Raw genomic sequence first — 18,702 nt, 5'->3', positions numbered from 1 at the left:
AGCGATCAAGTTTATATGTTGATTTGGAGATTAGGTGTGTGGCTTCATATTTTGACAGGTAACTACTAACTGTAAAGGAATACATTTTAAAAGTAACTCCTCCCAACCCTGCTCTTCTTTCAGATACTCACAGAAAGCTGTCCAGGCAGTACAACAGGAAGGTCTCTGAGGGTCCCCGGGCTGGTCGGGGACATCACTGATATAGAGGGTCGGTCCATCTTTTGCGACTCGAAGGAACTGGAGCCTGCTGTTATAGGTTACAGTTGATAGAAATCACAGAGAAAGCACAACTTCTCTTTACTTGTTGTCCAATGGTTACATTTGACCTGTTTCCTAACTCATAATTAAAACGTTTTCCTTTTTTTAAACTAAAAAAGAAGGTTTTATATTATGTAATTAGGCTCCTTTTCCCAAATGGCAAAACATTTTTTAGAAAACTGTAAGTAATGTGTTGGAATGAAGTTGTCTCAAAGGTGTAACCCAGATTTGGGTGATATTTATACTGACCAGGACAAAAAGTTGCACAGCTGATGGGAACACAACAAAGCTACTTAAATTAGCAGCAAACAATGGTAATAATATACACTTACTAGATTCTAGAGGAGGGTGGGAGGACTCTGGGATTCTTGGGATGTCGCTGCAAAAATGGAATAAAAGACTTGGTGAATTCTTCAATTTCAAATGTACAGAAAAAACATAATTGCAATGGAAAAACACAGTAAGGATTTACATTCATCTTTGGAAAATGAATGGAGAATATTTAAGGAACACACAATGGTAGAAGAAGGGAGAGCAGACGAGCAAGTAGACAATTACATGTTCAAATGCTTTGTTAATTTGGGTTGGATATGTTGAAAAAAAGGGATTTATATTTCTGATTTCAGGATATCAGGGAAGGCATGAAGGAAAGGGACTCCACCATAGGGCTCCACCCAACACTACTTACTGATATGCTCTATACACTTTTCTCAAGAAGTTTTTGGACATAATTCGGTTGATAGAGCTTTGAGATAAAGGAAGAAACATTATAAAAAGTGTCTGTCACTGCCGTCACTCAAGTGCTTTAATGAGAGTTATTTCATATTGTGATTTTAATCTTACCCTATAGGTCTTGAAACAACTATTTCCACTTGAGGTTCAGCCTTCGATTCAAGGATAATGTTGTACACTTCTTTCTTTGTTGCTCCTGGCAACGACTTTCCGTTCCACTGTAACACCTCGTCACCTGGAATCAAGATGGCCGACATACAGAATGATGAGCACCACATTTTACTAGATAAATTCATGGTATAACAGAGAATTCTATGAAGTCAAATGAAATGGAAATTCTTCTCACTTAAGATTTTGAATGTAGCCCAAAGACTTGAGACTCGACTTGGCATTGACCATTAAAGAATTGATACTTGACTTTGAAACTATTTTAAAGACTTGAAACTCGTAAAAAAAAGTCTTATGACCATCTCCGATATTTGGTGATGGCTTCAAGAAGTGTCAAAACTCACAGCAATGGGTAGTCCTGTACATCATTCTAATCACGATACCGAGAAAGATAGGAGTTCTTAGCAATGGCTGACAATGTCAACCCACAGATTAACGGACTTTGTGTCTGTTGCAATTAACTATTTTTTGCATCCACTCCTGGACAGATATACTTTTTAATATCACCTTGACTTTAAACCATTATCAATCAAGGATTCTCTACAAAAGGTACAGAAGCAGCTGCTTAGAAACAATATGTTCTCACCCGCTCGTAGGTGTCCAACCACATCTGCAAGGCTGCCTTTCTTGACTTTGGTGATGAAGGCCCCAAGTCTCCCCATCTCTGTCATCTTCCCTCCCACCACCTGCACAGGGGGGAAAGGACAATGCATAGGAACAGAAGTTTGTGTTAAAATCACCATTTCCATTTTGAACTGATCCAACAATCAACTGAACTGAACAAACACAAGCTAATTATTTATGCGAGGTGTGATCCACTGAGTTTGATCGATTTCCTGCTTACTTTTAGGCCGAGGAGAGAGCCAGCCTCACGGGGCATTGCCGATCTCTTGCTAAGCGTGATGCGTCCAATCAGGTGGTCACCCTCTTTGGATGGCTGCCATGTAACTGGATGCTACAAGAAACATTAGGAGGCATTGTGAAGGGGGGTTATGGAAAAACATTGGGAAAACACAGAGGAAGAAAGGAAATGTTAGGTATCTTTGGTTCATTTTGTGCTTTGTGTAGATTTGTTTCCTTTATTTCTTACAAAGGACCTAGGAATCAGTGTTTCGCTTTTGGTCATGAGTTACTGTATGTAATTAGGACCGATTTATTCTCTAAATCTTTCATGTTGTGCTGAAACTTACATGCCACACTGTAGGATCTAGAGAATGACAGTCCCAGTCACCTGCACAGAGAAAGAGAAGGAGGCGTTACTTAGCCTGAAAGATATTGACACCATTTGGGGCAATGATGATGACAAGCTGAACAAGTGAGGAAGACGGCTAGCTCTGTAGTTGGACTTAAACTGGACAATCTAGAGAAGGTGGTGAAAGGGAAAACTAGGAGAAAGATGGAGTAAGCATGGAAAACCCATTCCACTCCGTCCATGCAGAGCTAGTAAGGACAAGGAGCACATTCAGCCACAGACTCATCCCTCCTCGCCAAAATATCATGGACAATCCTTTGTACCAGACGCTATCACACTCTACAATAAAAGATGAACAACCTGCACTCTATGTAGAGTAGGTAAGACTTGGTCATATACATGTATACATCATTTATTATCTTCATCTTGTTGCTGTTAATTCTTATTCATACTAATACTTCCATGTTTATTGTTAGTCGTATTACCCTTTTTCTGAATTTCCTTACGGTGATCAATAAAGGTTAATCCTATCTTGTCTACAGTATCTTAAAGTTGTGGTCATCCTTCTTTAACTTCTTTCCTGAAGATTTCACTGGCCACTTCCTTAAACATTATAGGAATGGCTAAAGATTTAGTCCATTTGGCAAGAACCATGTAAGGACAAGCACCGCCTCGACAAATATATGTTTTCATTTATGCACCAATTTAACCTTAAAATAACAGCTTCAAAATCATTGCTTCTTGCACTTAATGACTTTGATGCCATCAACTATTTCACAGTCATATTTTATTGATGTCCTCTACCTCGAGTCCTTTTAATTTAGAATTTCCTGACAGTGTATGTGCAGATTATGTGCTGCTAAAGTAACGCTAACTGCTAACTGAAGCTCACATTTGCTGTTGAGAGACTTTTTGTCCATTGAGATTTTTTTCTTCAGTCATTGTATTTGTATTAAAAAAAAACATATTGTAACGCATCTGCAAATGGGAAAAATACACTTCAAATACGTCAACAAATACATTTTTACAACCAAATGATGTTATGTATGGAACCCCTTGCGTATATCTGCATAAGAAAATCTTTTTACATATTATAACAATTCCAAAAGGTTACTCTGTTGTTGTTGTTGTTGTTGCTGTTGTTGTGCACAACTCTGCTTTTTCTCTGTTTGAAATAGCCTGCTCAAAAACAACAAACCACTTGTAGATTTGAAAGAAATGAAAGGAATTATTTGCAACATCACTTTATTGCAAGTGAGAATTAAACCAAACACATAAGGCATTAGTACACATTTATAAATTATATCTACATTTAAAAGTGGTTGTTTCTACCTCTACTCTCTTTTAATCTACCCAAAAGACCCTTGAGTGATTCCAATATATACAGCTCCGGAAAAAATTAAGAGCCCACTCCAAATGTTTCTTAATCTTTATCTCTACATGTATGGCAACCATTCCAGTGTCTGTTGAATTCCATCACAGAGAAAGGTTGTCAGTAGTTTATAGAATACAATAAAAAATATATATTTAACTCATACTATAAATAGTAAAACCAGATAAACTGATAATGCTGCAGTGGTTTCTTAATGTATTCCAGAGCTGTATATATTTTGCACCCTATTATACCTCCTTAAAATGCCATATTCTTTTGTAAATAATGTTAAATGGCGTTAAAAGACTCCCAAAAGCAAAAGTGCTATTGTGAAAAGCCCATAAAGACGGCATTAACGCATAATAAACATTTATTAAAAATCCACTGATGGACTGTGTGTGTGCCTGTCCATAACTCTTGCCAGAGCCTGGCGGTGGGCAAAGAAACCAGTGGCTGTGAGAGTATCCCCGCTCTCATTAACACGGACAGATGGCGGGCTCAAGTAGAACAGACCAAAGAAGCCTGTGAGATTTGTGGCCACTCTTCCACCACAGGAATAAAACAACAGTAGATGACATCAGATGGGGATAAAACACTCTGAGGAACTTCATATCCAAGGCTACTCAAATGTTTGCACCTGGCACGCAGGCTGCGCTCCGTCAGGATCAAAACCTCAAGCCGAAATAAGCAGGAAAAGAAAACCCTCACCGACACACACTCTTTAACCTCCTTGTACACCACAATGTAAAAAGGATTCTGTATATTTTTCCGATTTCTGAATATTGCTACCTCTTACTAACGGCACAGCTCTTCCACTTCTAAATTACGCTATAGTGCACATTCAGTAGATATGATTTACTGCACTTTCTTTTTATTAGTCATATTCTTAATTTTTTGTCTTTTTTGTATTTTATATTTTTATTTTATAAAATCTGAAGAAGTCTGAGTAGACGTGGCTCCAGCGCTGCTAATCTAAAATCTGAAAGTCCACGGTGAATGCTTGAGAGGATAAATGCTGACTCCACAGTCTGAACTGCTGATTCTGGGCTTTTGGTTTTGGGGGATGAACATGCTGGGCAGATTACAAAAAATCTGTGCTGCTCTTCTTCCAACTGATGCTGCATGAAAGCATCAGCTTCTTGCAGGTATATATTGCCATTTTTATCATCGTTACTGAAATGAATAAACTCAACAACGGTAGCATACCAGCCAGGTTTTTTATTTATTATGTTTATTATATCATTTTTCTGGGGTTGAAAATATGAATACATTTGAGGAAAACAAAGTGGACTGATTTAATGTAATAAACACTAGTTATAACTATAAGGAGACTTGATAACCACAAGAAAAGCTGGAAAATCAGTCCTATAAAGAAACCAGGCTGACAACACTACATCAGGTTATACCCATGTACTGCTAGCTGAATGGTGGAATTAATTATATAACATGCCAAAGATCAAATTGTTTTTTTACATGTATCAATAGTTACTAAGAATATGTAGTAAAAGTCAGACTTGGGGTACTCGAGTGCCAATTTTCCGGACCTATAACTCGATTCGGACTCGCTCAGTGATGGACTCGTACTCGAACTCCGATTCGCTCATTTAAGATCAGACTTGGACTCCGACTCGAGTAAGTTTGATCTCAAGTCAGGATGTACTCTGCTGCAAGGCAAGTTCCCGAACGCGCAGCCCCACTACTCCCTGTTTAAACATGTGCATTAAGTTTATGACCTTCCCCTCTGAAACTGAAATAAACCGGATATGCTGACAGTTGATCATTGTGTTTAATGTAGACTGTTTTTATTTGTAAAGCAGCTCTTTCAAAGCAATCTTGGAACTCAACCCAACCTTGATAATACTAATATTAAAATCAATAATAAGCTTTGTGTTTGTATAGCACCTTTCATACAAGATTTGCAGCACAAAGTGATTCCCAGTAGTTAAACACACAAATACATATAAAGTAAACAGAATAAAAGCGATGCGGAAAATAACACACTGATAGGAACCAAACTAACAGCTACATTTAAACAAATATATCCAGTCAGATTAATAGATGACGACTCGAACTTGTGACTCGTACTTGGACTCGAACAGAGGCACTGATGCCTCGACTCGGACTCTTCTTGGGTGACTCGGACTCAGACTCGAAGAGTGGGGACTCTTGAGTGACTCGGACACGAGAACTGGTGAATTAACTAGAACACTGGTACAAGTACATAAGTGTTGCAATATAGCTTGTAACCACATGTGGAAAAACTGAGAGCTGATAAGACTACTAAACGTCATCCCGCCGAACACGAGTCTGCTGATTTACGGAGAGCTCTTCCCGAATGTAAGTCAATGGAAAAAGTCTGGCCCAATCACAGCATGTCACTGACAAATAAGTACCTCTGTTTGGCCACTGCAAGCATTCGCTGCAACAACCAGCTTATCCCTTGGGGACTGTTAAAAACCTCCATACCAAAATGTACCCCTTCTCCTCTTACTGCAATTTTTGGAGTCGTCCCGGACAATATTGTCCTTTCCAGACATTATTCAAACCCTGTTGCTTTTGCTTCACTAATTGCTAGGCGACTTATACTTATGAGGTGGAATCAGGAGGAGTCTCCCACTCATGTCCAGTGGGTGACAGAACATATTAAGTTTCTAGCAATGGAGAAAATATAGTTTACTGTGGGTGGTTCCACTTGTACATTTTATAGGACAAGGCAACCATTTGTAACGTACATGAAAAGTTTAAAACCGTGCACTCATCCCTAAGTGATTCATCATTTTTTATTTATTTAAAAACCAAACAGAATTAGAATACAGATTTACTACAGTGACTAACATTTATCTCGACCTTTTAATGTGTTTATTATTAGTTTTTGTTATGTTTTATTTTTTGTGCTGTGATTTCAACCATTTGTTTGTCTATCATTTTAAATGTTTTTGTACTATTAATGTTGTTTTATTCTGCGGGGGGGTTGACAACTTCACTGACACACTTCATTGTGGATAGACAAAAGTCAAAAGACCATGTTACAACAAAATAAAAACTAGGTTTCCTCATAAAAGACAACCTGTTTCCACACAGTAGTGGCTAATATGCACAGGGACAGTGTCATCCCAACAGCAGACATGTTTCCCATTATCACCTTAGTGTTCTTCATTACACCAAAGAAGCAACCCAGTTACCATGAGCCTGCCTGTTTCTATCTTATTTCACACATGGATTCAGACCTGCTGAGTCATTAAAGTCCCAGAGACACCCTTGCATATCCGGTGGGTATTTGGCCAAATGGGAAAACAGTATGTAAACACTGTTAACGATGATCCTGCTAAGAGGATTCGTGGAACATATACACAACTGTTTCTGCTGGAAATTATATAATAACGTCCTCTTATATCCATGTTTTAAAAAAAATCTAAGCTCGTAATCCGAGCTATGTGCACGCATGGCCTCGAGGCTCTGCATTAAACTCATCTAGTAAACAACATTTCAAATATAGTCCACAGAATGTGTTGGTTTACGTTGTAAATTCTGAATCTTGAATTTGTAAATGTCATGTTTAACTTTAAATACAAAATAAATGAATACTGTTTGCATATGGCTGCGCTTCTTACCCTTATTGTTATTGGGTTCTTTTGATGATCAATTGTGGGAGTGGAGTCATAAAGCCTTTTTATGCTAACAGTTAAATAATTCAGTGGAATGTTCACACTGCCCATTCTGCTGGGTTACAGCTCTTCAACTTATTTATAGATAGCTAAATACTAAAAAAGCGTATGTTTAGACAGACACTTTTACCTGCTTTAAAATCTTGTAAGGCCATGTAACCCAGTCTTCCCTTTCTCGTGACTCTCATTATAGAATAAAGTGGTGTTTACTGCTGGAATCTGCTTTTACTCAGAATGGTGACATTTAGTTCAAATGGTGCAAGGTCTTCAGTCAGTAATACCATATTTAGGATTGTTTTACCACTGTTTCCAAATAACGAGGAAGGGATATTTCAACACTGAACAGATGGACAGTCGTTTGTAACTGGTTTGAAACCAGTTCTGCTTTTTGGGGCAGCCAAAGGAATAAAGAACACAGTGACACAGCTTCACTCAGACTGACAGACTCTTGCTGAGTGCTTGTACTCTGTGATTTTTAGTTCTTAATGCAGAAAGCTTGTTTTTAATAAAACACTCAAAGACAACTTATGGAGTTCATTCACTTCATTTGACTAGCATCATTTCCACCACACCTGTCAGCGTAGTACAACTTTACTACCAAACAGCAGACTGTTCAAGAATAGCTGGGGGAAACAGTGAAAGATTAAGCAGCCTAATGTGGCTTTGACATCGGATGGGAAACAAAGATTTTCCTGCGCAATTTTGACCTCAACCTCAAAATGAACATATTTTGCTTTTCATTGCTTGCAATAAATGTATCAATAGGATGTTAAAATAACTAAATAATTTGTCATGGCCATAGACTGTCTATGGATTTCACACTTACATTTAGAAATATTGATTTTCCTCTGGTCTATTCACAAATATGAGGTGCTGTAGAGATCTGATGGTTTGTTTTCTGATTCAAAACGCCAATATGTCAATAGCGACAGGCAAAGAACTGTTACGCTAATTGGCGAATAAGGGGCCACTATCTTCATTCGCGCTGGTGCAAATTCTCTATTCTTCGCACATCTGCCTTGTGAGCAAGTTGTTTCGCTTCTGCAGTGAATGCATCACAAAAGCTAGATATTTCCCTCAGAGGTTGGACACCAAATCTAAGCTAAAAGGCTCTAACTTTGGCACCAACTGAATGCTTATGTTACTCTTACAGAGGGTGAAAATATGTGCAGGAACACAAGCAGTGTGTTTAACATTAAGCATTTAAAGCTCAAAAGACAAAAATAAACCTGAAAACGTAATCAGCTGACACTAAACCCAATTTGTAAACATTGAATAAAATGCCATTTATTCTAAAGAGCTGATGGAAACAGAATCTAAGAAAAGACCGGCTCACTTAACTTAATGCATCTATATAGAAACATACTGCACATTATCCGGCAGCAATTGCTTTATCCCACAGAGGAGAGTAATAGGAGACATCCTGTTTTGAGGCCCGGCTAGCTAAAGAGTGTTTAAAACAGCTAATAAACCCAATCCACACCATCTAACCATTACCAGTCCTTGAGTCATAGTAATCTGGATTAAAACATCTGACCCCTTCTGTGACTAGTGAGAGAGCTAAACGGATGGCAAACTCTACCTACTGCCCCTGGAACTGAGACCTTTCCCGGTGTCTTACGGTACAGGCTAGCATCGCTTCGCTAACAGCAGTGAGCTGGAAAATGCAAAGGTATCCAGAAACCATGCATCCACAGCCAAGCTTGATTTGAGCCGGTGGTCCGTGGCTGGCTGGTACAGCTGGCTGTTTGCGAAGCATTACGTAGCATGCGAGCCACTGACCTAAATCCACAAATCTGCTGGCCTCAATCACAGGAACTCTCCAAATAAATGAGAGCTGTCCTGGGAGAAGTCGGTTTAGCCACAGCACAGGGGTGTAGATGACACACAGTGGTAGTGATTCACTGGGTGCTGGGTTGGGGCTTCGTCCTATCACTGGTCATATAGTTTTACATTAGGAAATTGGAATGTGCTCTTTTTGGTTGGTTTTACGAGGCAAAGTCACTCTAATGACAAGGCTATTTTAGATGCTACGGTTAGGGACACCATGGTTAAAAAGGGTTTATTATGGCAATCTTATATTTTATTTAGCTGTTTTTCAAACATTACATGTTTTTAACTATCCTTAATAGTTCTGTCTGATCATGTGTCCAATTTTTCTATCCATCAAAGAATTAGCCGTAGGTCATTAAGCATCTACAATTAGCTTGTGGCGCTAATCCTGCCCACACTACACTGGGTACACAGTGGGTGAAACACGCAAATCTGGAAAGTGCTCTTGTCAATGATGAGTAAACAAAATGTTCTAAAGATCAAACATGAGGTAATTTATGACTCAGGTAGAGAGAAAAAGGATCATGTGTGCAGAATAAGCATGTTAGCTAGGTCAGAGTTATGGAAGAGAATGAAAAGGTAGCTGAGACAGCTTCAGCAGATATAAAAACAGTGTCTAATATAAGGAAATGGACCACAGCAAACAGTGCAAGGTAGTGCTGGGTAGATTTAGCTTAGTGAGCTAGCGGAGTGAGCACATCTGTCTGACTGACCTTTCTCGCTGACGCTTTCCATGTCCACGTCCTCACAGCTGGTGTACTCGGGCGTGGAGCCGCCTTCCTCCTCTGAGCTGCTGATGGACATCTGCCTCTTGTTGACTCCGCGCTTGCTCTTGTATGACCGTGGAGGGGGCGGCCGCAAAGACTCCGACTGGTCCGAACTCTGAGAGTCCTTCCTCAGCAGGTTATCCCCACCCTTATCCCTCGGTGTCCGTGTTGTACCGGGCTCTAAGTGGCCTTTGTTCGGGCCCCAATCTGAAGGCACCGGTCCCCCAGGTTGGGGTCCTGATCTCACCCCACCTCCTGCAGGTGGATTTCCCCCTCCAACCCCCACAGTCCTATCCACAGAGTAAGCTCGGTGGTTCTCCAGGAAGGCCTTGTCTCCCTCCCCACCCCCACCCCTTCTGGCCAGACGGTTCTCAGGCACCTCCCCTCGTCCACTTCCACCTTCCCCAGGTCCCAGTCCAACCTCGTTGATGGCCAAATCACTGTGTCTTCGTTCATGGCGGACCTTGGACACCTTAGCGTGCATGCGCATCTCCTGCTCCTCCTTCTGTGGTTTCACAGGGTACCGGGCCAGGTTGGGATCGCTACGGTAACGGTTTTGGAACTCCTCCTCTCGTCGCTGTCGCTCCCTCTGCTCATCGTCCTCTGGGCGTCTCCGGTGTGACTCTGAACGACCCAAGTTCCCCTCCCCGTCCTCGTAGTCCTGAGAATGGATCTTTTCTAGCCTCCGTACATCTCCTAAGCGTCTGTCACCTCTTTCCCCAGGAACCACTCGCTCATCCAGAGACGACTGAGAGGACAACTTCCCCCCAGGTCTCCGTCCACTCCCTCGCCCCATGCCTCCTTTGCCATTTTGTTCATGGAGGGAAACTGGCCTTTTCCTGTATGAGAAAAGGATCATTATACCAACATTTCATACAGTCTGACAGGCCTTGTAAGTATTTCCTTTTATTTCACTGTACAATATTTAATTCAACATTCTGTTCTAAAAAGATATTATTCTATTAGACTCCTGCATTTACTTCACTTACAACATTCTTTGCATTATTTAGCTTAGTTCTTAGTTATTTAGTGATTGTGGATTTGACATTAAAGCCTTTGAACCTTTGAATTTGAAAGTATCCTGTGCTAAGAACAAACCATTGTCACTTTTTCTACACACAAAACTACTTTCTAAAATATGGTTCTTATTCTTAATTCTCTTTATGTTAATTTAAAAAATGTAAACGTAAAACATCACAGACGTGTTGTTAATGCCTTACTTTTCTCTGGGTGGTTCGCTTTGGGAACGGGAGCCGGACATGGTGTCAGCACCTTTGGCAGCTGTGACACCAGCAGGCAGCTGCGTCCCGTCCGGCTGACCTGCGTTGGAGTTGGTGCAGGACGGCGGGGCTTGGGACCTGGAGCGGAGTAGCTTCCTGTCCCGTTGGGCCTCACCTCCAGTGGCTGGGATGTCCAAGGAGCTGCCCAGGCTCCCAGGCCGCACCCCTGACCCCGAAAACCATTCTCCTGATTTGGTGAGAATCTCTTGCTGTTTACGGCACAGGTTGCATACCCACATAACCTACAAAGGTTGAAAGGAGAGAAGTATAAAAGTAGTAATAAAGAAAAGCATTAAATGAATAGAATACCTAAAAGTGATACTGCATGCCTGTGACACAAAAGTCTGACAAATCACACAACATACTTTTTTTTTTCAAACACATATCCCCAACAAATGTTAAACTATCTTTATGGAGCAGATACATGTTCCTAGAACAGGTCTCGTGTCTTTTAGGTTTCCCAAACATTTTATTGCTCACAGATCAAATCTAAGATATCACTCAGACATGACAGACTGTTCCAACATATCCATTATCTGTGAGCACAGCCCAGTGAAGGCTATGGTAAGTTCTCTACTGCTTATAGATCATCTAAAGAACCCCCTGAAGAGGTCATGTTGGTCTATTGCTTTTATTACATTTCAACCCATCAATATTATTTTCTATGTGTTATGCTCAGGTTGGTGAAAAACATCATTGTGTAGAGGGCTAAAAAGAGTGGAAAAAGCGGAAGGGAAAATTGTACGATATTGTTTTAATCCAAGAGGAGAAAGCTCCAAGCTATTCCAGTGCATCCTCTCGGCACATTTAATCATTTTCTGTCATTTAGATTATATGCAATGCACAGCGTTGGATGACTGAAGCCATATACAATTACCATGATAACATTTTATTCTTCCCCCTATAAATCAAATCATAAAGACAACATCAAATACTCACATGTAGCCATGGCTACTGAATATCACCTCACTTCCACAGCACAAAAACAGGATTTATCTCCCTCAGTATTTATAATCCCAACGATTTATAGTCCGAGAACAAATCCAAAGCAAAGAGGAAACACGGTCGTCCCTTGTATTCCACTCCAGAGCCTTTGGCAGAAGTTGAAGAACTAAACACCTCTGGGACCTCCGGAAACCCCAAAATATAACTCCTCGACGGCCACTGTGACAGACTGTTAGCAGTCAGTTTAGCAGCTAGCCATTAGACTTCAGCACGCCAAAGCACATTCATCATGGCCTGATTGAATCCCAGTTGGCGCATGTCCAGACTAATCTCAAATAAATCAGCTGTCCACACGGCCCACAGCTGTCGGGCAGCAGACCAGCCACACATTACACTCTCTTTCTCTCTCGCACTTTCTCCACATCTTTACCTCAGCTGGGGGAGACAGATTAGCAGTGGCCAGCAATCCTTTCAGCCTCTCACCATTATTCAACTCATCATCAAATGACCACAGCTCACAATTCAAAACTTTTGATCTACAGTATACCGCTCCTGCCTCATCCACCCCATACAGGCAACTACACAGGTTAGAGATTAGGACAGATGCCCCAGCCCTCCTCCCCCTTTTCCCCCAGTGCATGAACGGATACAGGTAACTTTATGTATAATAAAACAAATGCGTCAATTACACCCCTCAAATTTCTTCCAAATAAAACAGTCAAATGTGTCTTCACAACTGTTAATGTTTAACAGGCTGAAGTAGTTATCAAGTATTTATTGTTTAGAACTACAATTCGGGTACTACTGCAAATGTAAGGCTTTGTTTTTAAGCATTTTGACATGTTTTACTGATGAGGGCACTCAAAGATCATTGAGCATCAATCTGAGAACCCATCAGTTATTGGTCTCATAACGATTTAAACATATTTACGGGGTTCTGGCGTTGCTAGTAGATATCCAGGCTTCCCTTTCCGTGCATAAATCAATGATTAAGTTTGGTTGGAAACACAAGAAAGGGGTTGGAGTTGAGAGACAAAGGAAGCCATTTAACAAGCATATTTTAGTCGAATCTGGATCTCGAGATTATATTTTGGCAAAATTCTTTGCATCCTTTGCTCTTCCAGTGGAATGTTTACCTGCATTCAACTAAAGCCTCCTCAAACAAGAAGGATCATTAAGGGAAAAAACCGATATAAAAAACCACGTTGCCTACATATTCATTATTGATTAGTAGATATCGATTTATAGAGAAATGTGTATTAAAATGTGGCAAGTATGTAAGTTGATTGTATGGACCGATTTATAATTAGATACAGTAGTTCCTGATTTTAACATTTTGCATATTTACATTATTTTGTTCATGTTGAGTGGAAAATAATGAAACTTTCCTTCAATTTTGAAATAAGAAAAGGTGCTTTGTAGAAAATGTGGTATTGGAATGGAGCATTAAGCGGCGGTACTGTAGAAGCTCTTCAGGCCCATCTTTTGTATTGATGTCTAATCAAAGTCCTGTGAGAATCCATAGGCTGGACTGCTAAACGCTGCCAAGGAGGAGTAAATGCTCTTATTCACAAGCGTAATCCTTGAATGAGAGCATCATATGGAGAAAAAAAACGCACATCATGGGACAACTGTTCATGGCCCAGTGTGTTTTCTCAAACCAAGAAGAGACCTTAAAAGCAGATCTCATTTTCTAATGGCACGCATCCATGTGTTTGTTATGTGCTCTAAAGCCTACACTCCAGATGGGGGAGGGGAGTAAACAATGAGGAAGTTATAGAATGCCTGGGCCCACACACACACACAATCACCCACCCACCCACCCACCCACCCACCCCCACACACACACACACACACACACACACACACACACACACACACACACACACACACACACAGGATATAATACATATAATCCTTCACTGAAGTGATTGTGCTCTGTGTTCCTGGATAGCCTGAAAGAAATTGTACGGGGAATTAAGTGTGTGTGTGTGTGTGTGTGTGTGTGTGTGTGTGTGTGTGTGGGTGGGTGTGTATGTGTGTGTCTTGTGTCTGTAAGTCACAAAAGCCCCAACCTTTAGTGTGTGTGACACATGAATTTTCAGCAGTGTTTGCTGCCAGACCTGCCAGAAAGAGACGTCAGTTAAACCGACCAATCAGCTCACTCCATCCAGAGACAACCTAATACAGTGTCACCTCGAGTTCATCTCTTCACCAAATGTGTGTGTAGAGATATGCTTACAGTACGTATATGTAGGACAGCTCTGGAACCTTCTTGTCTAGAAGAGTGTGGCGTGGGCGACTGCCTGTAGGCAAGATGTGTGTGTGTCTGTGTGTGTGTGTGTGTGGGGGGGGGGGGGGTAAGCAGTGCAATCTCGCTCATGTAATAATGTCAACCTCCTTTTGCCTAAAAATTTGCTTCTCCATGGTAACCAAAACATAGATAGCATGTGAGAGAGAAAGGGGGATTGTGTGTGTGTGCGTGCGTGTGTTCGTGTAAAAGCAGCAGAAAATAAATCTGCACAAATGCCAATGGAATGCCTCAAGTTACCAATTGCATTTGCCTGAGCAGGAATTCCTTCTTTCTGCTTCCCTCCCCAGGGCTGTATAGTCTTTTTGATTTTTTGATGATCCCTGACTGTCTCCCTGAAGTATTTAAGCTATAGCCATTATAAGAGCTGGTCAAATTCCTGGGAAAGGAGCTGCAATGCTTAGATTCTTAGCTTCTTTAGCATAGGGTACACTGGACCATCCTTTGAAACAGGATTGAAATGTGTTCAGTCAGATTATCTGGTGGTGTTTTTATCTAAATCTGTACAAATTCTCTTTTGGAATTCTTTCCTTGACCTCATGACATTTTCGAAAAATCTGCTCCCAACATCTTTTCCTTAACCTCTGTGAGAAACGTCATGGGGTTAAGGGACAGCAGTAAAACATATATTCTTCATCATTACAAAGAAAATCCCAAAGAGTAGGCTATGATTGCCTGAAAATATTTTAAATAAATGATATTTTATGCAACATACAGTATGCATAACGTATTAGGCATTCACATATATCCCTGTGTATATCACCACTGAAAAGTTTAAGACACCCCATCTTTATTTGATAATTTTCAGTAATAATGTGATGTTCATATTTCGAAATTCTAATTATATAAGCACTTTGACAGGTTGCGGTATAAGTTGTAAAACGCCGTCATTTACATGATCCACATTTCTGAGTCATGATCTGTGTTGGGCAAGTTACTTCCAAAATGAATGAAAATTCCTGTCTCTGAACTGTAATGCGTTACACTACGTTTGTGTTACTTTGAGTTACTTTCACCAAAATAACAGCTAAAGTATGGCTTTAAATGCTAACATGTAGTTTATTGCAGCTCATTAATTAAAGCTATCTATCTATCTGGCAGTACATGCTGAACATTAGGGAAAGAGCTAGAAAAATAAACGTATGCTCCGTTTAAGTGGGCTGAATAATATGTGATACACGTCTCTGTGTGTTATTAATAACATGTTAGTGGAGCCTCTGCACGGCCCTGTGACCTGCTGTATATCAACGATTCTCTATGGCAACATTAGCTCACCTTGTCATTGGTGTGTTAACGGGGATTTGGCTGACAAGCTTTCTAAAAGCCGGTGATTCCACAGAGGACAGAGGCTGCAGATCTTCAACACTCTGCCACGAGTCTCTGAACTTCTCGGGGTTCAAGCAGCAGACCAGAGAAAGTTACCTTGTGTTGCTTCGGCCTGCCAGCTCTCCTGTCTTCTTCTGTTCTTTTCTCCGAGCCTGCAGCTCTGCATTGTGAGCCTGCAGCTCTGCATTGTGAGCCTGCAGCTCTGCATTGTGAAACTGTTTAGCCCTGTTAACCAATAGTAAACAGGCTTACTGAGTTACTATTCTACCTGCACTATTATTTCTCTGGTGTCGGAATGTCTCGCGATGTTTGTGATTTCTTAGAAACAAAACACCACATCATTTCGGGTTAAAATGTGTTGTAAGTGCGTTACTGAGAATTGTAACGGGTATTGTATTACCCAAATTTCAGAAGTAATGCGTTATATTACTGCGATACAGCAAAAAGTAATACATTACTGTAACTCTGTTACTTTTGTAACGCCTTACACCCAACACTGGTCACGATAGGCTGTTTCCGTGAGTGGCCGAATGTTGTTTCACAGAAAATGTAACGGTCGCATTTTCTCCTTTCCATCTGTAAAGGATGGTCCAGGGTTTCCTAAACTAAAGGAGATAATAAAGGAAGTATTTATTAGTAGCCATGATAAGAGCGTTTCCTATCATAGAATCCAAAATGCTCCTATCATAACTGCCAAATAGATATTTCTGGGTCATTTTACTCCGTTAGGAACCTTCCCCAAGCAAAATTGACCATTTGACTGCAACCATACATCACAGAATGACTTAATTTTTTTAGGTGAGCTCTATATTTCTCTTTTCTTCCATTCTTTTTTATTTCCTGTCTTGTCCTTCGTCCTCGGCTTGTCTCATTTCATTCATCTACTCTCCCTGCCATTCCTCTTATCTCCATATTCCTTTGTTAGAATCTCCACTTCATTGTAAAAAACAACAAACCATCAATTAAACATACATCAAAGGAGCACAGTGCCCCCCCCCCCCCCATCCCCCTTCCTTACTTATTTCTTTTCATTTTCTTTGACCTTTTATATCCTTCCTTAATCCCTTTCATCCCTCTTTGCCCTCTAGCTCAGCTTGCCACACCTGGCTGACTTGACAAATGAAGACACCACACACCTGTCACTCATACTCCTGTATCCCGAGCTCCCTCTCCCATCATCTCCCGCCCCCCAGAGCTGCTCCATCCATCTGCTGACAAAATGGTGAAGGCATGCGTCTGCACACAGCATTCATTTAGGTCCGGATTGTGTGAACATCAGCTTTTTCTTTAAATGGGCAGAACAAATGGGAGCCTCTGGGCGTGGACACAGCGGAGAAGGTGTGGCTGGCTTTAAGTGAGCGTGTGCAGTGACCCTGCCCTTAACACACACTCACACACATCGCGTCAGAATGACATATGAGGCAGCACTGGGTGCAAACTGCCTTCGTTCAGGGAGTGGTAAAGCCTGAATGGTAGGAAGAAAGACGACCACAAAAGACATAATGCTCCATTTCCTCTAATAAGGTGGTAGATCAACTCTGCAAGCAGGACCAATGCATTCAGAGGTGGGGAGGGCTGAAGAGGACTCCCGCTGCTGTCAGTGCTACACGTTCACAACAAGTCCTAAAACTGAAACACAAATACTGTACGGTGCATGTAACTGCCATTGATCAATAAAAAAACGGATACAGCATTAGAGACGTGGCCACGTTTATGCCTCTAAAATGGCCTGACTCTAGAATACAAAAATACTTTGATCCTAAAACTCACAGGATCTTATCAGCTACGCTCCGGGGATTTATTTATTTTAACTGTACCAAAAGTCCGTACTGAACTGGGGAAGAGGGCGTTTAGTTATGCTGCTCTTGTGGCTTAGAACCAGCTGCAAAATGAGCTGAAACTCAGAGAGCTGCTTTCTCTAAACGGACTCAAAGAGACTCTAAATGACTTTGAAGCAGGCCGCTCTGTCTGAAAATGCTTTGGCTAAAATTTTGGTATGACTGTGTTTTAAACTGGTCTGTAACGGTTCTGTTCAGGACTCTCTTGAAAAAGAGATTTTTAATCACAACGAGATCCTATCCTAGTTAAATAAAAGGTTAAATACAAATCAAAATAAATCCCTGGACTTGGACCCATAAAGCATGTGTAATTGCATTTTTATTCCCGACTGGTTTTAGCTAGGTTGAAAGAAAATGAGAGGTTTCAGCATTTTACGCATTTTAGAAATGTTTAGTTCCAATTACAAATTTCATATTTGTACTGGGCAGTTGATTATGCTGCAACAAAATGATACACTGACTGACAGACGTCTCTTTCTGATTAGGAAAAAGTTTTTCTGGGCTGAATGATGTCACATGACTGTCGTACCTCCGTTTGGCCCCTACGAAAATTAGCTTCAATGCCCGGCTCACTTACAGGGGGATTGATAACTTCCGCTCACAAATATACACCTAGCAACAAGATGAGATGGTGTGTATGTGCCTTTCAAAACTGTTACACTTAATTTTATGACCTGAAAGTCAGCACAAAAACGAGTGTCAAATGTCCAATGTGAGTGGAGCATTTCACCTCACTACTGGGCCCATACAATCTGAAGTAATAAATCATCAAAACTCACCATTAGTTATTACAAGAGAGTTCCATATTACGTTACGATGTGTTAATTGTGTATTGTGTATCCTATGCAGAAATTTGGTGGAGGGAACCTTGTAGCTACTGTTAGTGATTTTGTCAGTTGAAATCAAGCCCCCAGGAAGTGCTCGGGACATTGAGAAAATATTCTCAGTGGCCAAACCCTGGGTACTGCAACTTCTGTATCAGTCCGTGACGTCACCCGGCCCAGAAAGACTCTTT

General features: G+C 40.8%; 1 protein-coding gene across 13 annotated transcripts in view; it reads right to left on the bottom strand.

Annotated features, from left to right (window-relative positions):
* Window positions 1-18,702, bottom strand: part of rims1b (regulating synaptic membrane exocytosis 1b) — an 89,584-nt gene that overhangs the window by 36,629 nt on the left and 34,253 nt on the right. For 8 of the 13 annotated variants that reach the window (XM_063884515.1, XM_063884520.1, XM_063884519.1 and 5 more), the window contains exons 4-12: window positions 11,208-11,509; window positions 9,934-10,826; window positions 2,349-2,389; window positions 2,003-2,113; window positions 1,745-1,844; window positions 1,102-1,225; window positions 947-1,003; window positions 591-637; window positions 132-247 (exon numbers count right to left, since the gene is read on the bottom strand). In XM_063884515.1, coding sequence (XP_063740585.1) covers window positions 132-247; window positions 591-637; window positions 947-1,003; window positions 1,102-1,225; window positions 1,745-1,844; window positions 2,003-2,113; window positions 2,349-2,389; window positions 9,934-10,826; window positions 11,208-11,509 — 1,791 coding nt within the window. Of the gene's footprint in view, window positions 1-131; window positions 248-590; window positions 638-946; window positions 1,004-1,101; window positions 1,226-1,744; window positions 1,845-2,002; window positions 2,114-2,348; window positions 2,390-9,933; window positions 10,827-11,207; window positions 11,510-12,206; window positions 12,425-16,985; window positions 17,036-18,702 lie in introns of those variants that run through there. The other 5 variants (XM_063884516.1, XM_063884521.1, XM_063884527.1 and 2 more) reach the window with 4 other exon arrangements.

The sequence above is a fragment of the Eleginops maclovinus genome, chromosome 5, assembly GCF_036324505.1.
Source record: "Eleginops maclovinus isolate JMC-PN-2008 ecotype Puerto Natales chromosome 5, JC_Emac_rtc_rv5, whole genome shotgun sequence".
NCBI classification, from domain to species: domain Eukaryota; kingdom Metazoa; phylum Chordata; class Actinopteri; order Perciformes; family Eleginopidae; genus Eleginops; species Eleginops maclovinus.
Note: the sequence above shows the minus strand (reverse complement) of the source record. Positions and strands in the feature narration are given on the sequence as shown.